Source organism: Cebus imitator, unplaced genomic scaffold, assembly GCF_001604975.1.
Source record: "Cebus imitator isolate Cc_AM_T3 unplaced genomic scaffold, Cebus_imitator-1.0 Scaffold475, whole genome shotgun sequence".
NCBI lineage: Eukaryota > Metazoa > Chordata > Mammalia > Primates > Cebidae > Cebus > Cebus imitator.
Window position 1 is genome coordinate 1,340,453 of NW_016107790.1, and position 3,891 is coordinate 1,344,343.

A 3,891-nucleotide genomic window follows, 5' to 3' on the forward strand; every position below is an offset into this window, starting at 1 on the left:
ATGGCTACTAGAACTTAAAATGACATATTTAGTTCACATTTGGGGCTTACACTATACTTCTATTGGACAGAGCTAAGCTAAACAATCAAAGAAACACCACTGTATTAGCCACACCTCTGGGTTCCCAAACAGTTTCAAAATGTGAACAGAAGAAGAGGGGAGGGCAAATGCCAGCAGGAGCAGTTTGAGGACATGTGTTAAATACAGCACCAGCAATAGTAGCAGCTATTTTGTGGTTCTAAGTAATAAGCACAAACAATGACTTTCCAGGAAAGGAGATGCTACAATTACAGGCCCCCTTTTCCCTCTGTCCAGGAGTATCCCAGACACTCCTTCCTGGATGTGGTTCTCCTGCTTACCTTTGATAAGCTCCGGCCTGTATGTCTTACGCAGCTGCTCCAGGAAGCTGTTGTAGAAGCCCTCTGCCTGCTCCGTGGGCATTGCCAGGTGGAAGTCAGGCTTGTTCCCCTTCAGGACACACTGCAGGGTAAACTGGCTGACACAGAGAACCTCGTACTGTTTGTCCATCACACTCTTTGACCAGTGCTTCCCGCCCTCATCCTCAAACATACGCAGGTTTAAAATCTTTCGGACCCTAAAGGGAAAAAGAGCGATGAGAGCTACCTGAGAGATCACAAGCCCCCCAACACACTCCATACCCCCAAAATGTCACCAGCTTCCAGCCAAATAAGGACATAACAATGACTCCAATGCTGACAGGAAGCATGACCTCAGACAAGTCACTTATCCACCCTGTGCTTCATGTCCTCAGCTGCAATATGGAATAACAACAGTCCTACCTCACAGGGTTGTTTTGAGATTGCCTTCTTTTTTGCCAGTCTCTCCAGTTCACAGCAGCTACTGGTGGGAGCTAGGGCTAAGGCGACAACCACCTATTCTCTGCTCCTTTAGGTCAGGGATATGTCAAAACATGGGATTCTAATTTTTCATAGACTAACTCATCACATTAGGATAAATGACATCTATTTTTACACCGCTTCTTGGAGCTGCTCAAAATAAACAATTTGGCTGAGCGGGGTGGCTCATGCCTATAATCCCAACACTTTCAGAGGCCGAGCCAGTTGGATTACCTGAGGTCAGGAGTTTGAGACCAGTCCAGCCACCATAGAGAAACCCCCTCTCTACTAAAAATACAAAAGTTAGCCAGGTGTGGTGGCAGGTGCCTATAATCCTAGCTACTCAGGAAGCTTAGCCATAAGAATCACTCAAACCAGAGAGGCAGGGGTTGCAGTAAGCTGAGATCATGCCACTGGACTCCAGCCTGGGTAACAGAGTGAGACTCTGTCTCAAAAAGAAAAAAAAAGAACAATTCAGCAAATACACGGAGAGAAAAATCATGGTTTTTGCAAATATGCAAAAAGACCTGGAGAAAGACACTTTGACAACTATGTCACATGCTCCTTAAGCCCCAAAGGGGCTTTCCCTATACATGTGGATGAAGGATAGTCACCATGGCAAGAAAGTAGACCAGGTGACATCTATAGGGTTAGATTTGACAAGCACAGCAGAGAACCACCAGCGTGAAAGTTGAAATCTCACCATTTGGGAGTCAACCTTCTGGATGATGTTGAAGTCAATGACAGTTTCAAAGACTCTGCAAATACTACTAATTCACTGACTCTTAATATGGGTATCCTCAGGAGCAGGTGCTACTCATTACCTCCTCTCTACAGCCAAGATTTGTCTTATTTTCAGTCGTACCCCTTAAGTACCAGGCTAAGTACTAGCTCTGTAGTATGTCAAAGCCATAAAGACATTCAAACCCATAGCCTGTTTTTAGCCATTACACTATTCTACTGCTTCTTTGAGTATCCAGGGGACAGCTCCTAAAATATCACCATCACTGAAGTAGTATTGAATGATAGTTATTCATCATCAACACCTTAGCAGGAATTCAGTTTCAAGTCTGATTTTCAATCTAATACAGAAGAGACAGCTGGGCAGGGTTATACCCAGGCTCTGAGCACCAAGGGATGGGATAAATGGATCCAGCAACTAAAGTAAATGTGCTCCATGGTGCTGGAGAGGAGGGGGTACACAAAGGGCGCATTCTGATTTTATGTCTGGAATGAATGGGAGCTGTAAAGTGAACAATCGTTAAGCAGGATTTTAGGGCCACATTTCATCTGTGTTGCCTTGGCTAAGACACCTAAAACTTTCTACAGTGGAGTTTGCCCATCTGTAAACTCAGAGAGCCAGGCAGACAGCAGCAATGGCAACCCCTGCTCCTCAACTGCCACCACCACCTTAGTAAAAAGATCATTGGCTTCAAAGTCTGGGAGTCCAGACTCTAACTGGGGTTCAGGCTTTTTGCTAAGTGTGTGTGCATAATCTGCGGCAAGGAATTTAACCTCTCTGAGTTCTAGATCCTTATGTGCACAGTGAGCTAGTAGGTATTCTAAAAATGCATAGTGCCCAGATAACACTGCCCAATTGAAAAAAGAGAAACCAAACGTAAGAAAAGAGGCTTCGTTTTTGCATTAAAAGAACAAGAGGCATGATCTGAGGCCATAGCAGCAAATGGACAGAGGATAGGCGCTGTTCCTGCTCCAAGGCTGACTTAACGGTGAGGTCTCCCAGATCACTCTTCCTCGGTCTCCTCCTCTGGAACACGGAGACAGCCATACTACATCCAGTGGGACAATGGTTAAAAGTGACAGGGGCTCGCTTCACAGGCACATAATACTGTGGAATTTCCCAGCATAACCACCATCACATAGCCCACTCAAATAGCAATGATAGAAATGCATCTTACATGTGCTCCAGTTCCTTCTGTGTATCCTCCAGGGAAATACCCAGCAATACACATATGCCCCTTCCAATGGCACTGATCTGCTCTCCTCCAACTAGAAAGGAACGAAAAGGGAAAGAAGAACTCAGAACCAAACAAGGGCATGAAGCACTTTTAAGTAACCAAAGGAGTGTTTTAAACATCATACATTATATATAGTCAGTATATAGTCAAAAATGAAAAGAGTTACATAAATGCAGTGAGATGATAATAATTGCCATCCATTCTGATTTTACCTTTGGAATGAATGGGAGCTATAAAGTGAACAACCATTAAGCAGGATCTTAGGGCCATATTTCATCTATGTTACCCTGAGAAAGACACCCAAAAGTTTCTATGGTCAAGTTTGCCCATCTGTAAAAACAGAACTGTGTTTTCCTATCCCAGAGAAGCCAGCTCAGCTATATTAGAAAGGAGATTCCTGCTTTTTGTGGAAAATCAGCAAATATGGTAACACAGTATACAGGAAGCACAAAGTGGAAAATGTTCATGTCATAAAAACAAATGATTTTCCTACCTACTATGAAGACAAATACATAATACATAAAAATCACAATTTATGTGTTAAGCTTCAACTCATCAAACTGCTATTATTTCCCACTTCAGTTCTGTGGTTACATTCTAACCCAATGATCTCCAAATCTTTTTCAATCATGCACGTTGACCATAAAAAAATAAATAAATAAAAGTCTCTAAGCCCACACTCCTAATGTTTGCATATGTATTTATAACCAAATGTATGCCCTAATACCATTAGACAGCCTCTCAAATGGTAGCAAGAAGCATCATCATGGGCCAGGCATGGTGGCTTATGCCTGTAATCCCAGCACTTTGGGAGGCTAAGGCAGGCAATCACATGTAGTCAGGAGTTTGAGACCAGCCTGGCCAACATGGCAGAATCCCATCTCTACTAAAAATATAAAAATTAGCCAGGCACAGTGGCGGGCGCCTGTAATCCCAGCTACCCAGGAGGCTGAAGCAGGAGAATTGCTTGAACCCAGGAGGTGGAGGTTGTAGTAAGCCAAGATCATACCACTATGCTCCAGCCTCAGTGACAACAGTGAATCTCCATCTCAAAA

At 43.6% G+C, this 3,891-nt stretch overlaps 1 protein-coding gene across 1 annotated transcript in view; it reads right to left on the reverse strand.

Annotated features, from left to right (window-relative positions):
- The window catches only part of DTD1 (D-aminoacyl-tRNA deacylase 1), a 162,715-nt gene that overhangs the window by 153,435 nt on the left and 5,389 nt on the right, over positions 1-3,891 (reverse strand). The window contains exons 2-3 of the mRNA XM_017512665.2: positions 2,777-2,867; positions 360-595 (exon numbers count right to left, since the gene is read on the reverse strand). Of these exons, the coding sequence (XP_017368154.1) occupies positions 360-595; positions 2,777-2,867 (327 nt within the window). The remainder of the gene's footprint in view (positions 1-359; positions 596-2,776; positions 2,868-3,891) is intronic.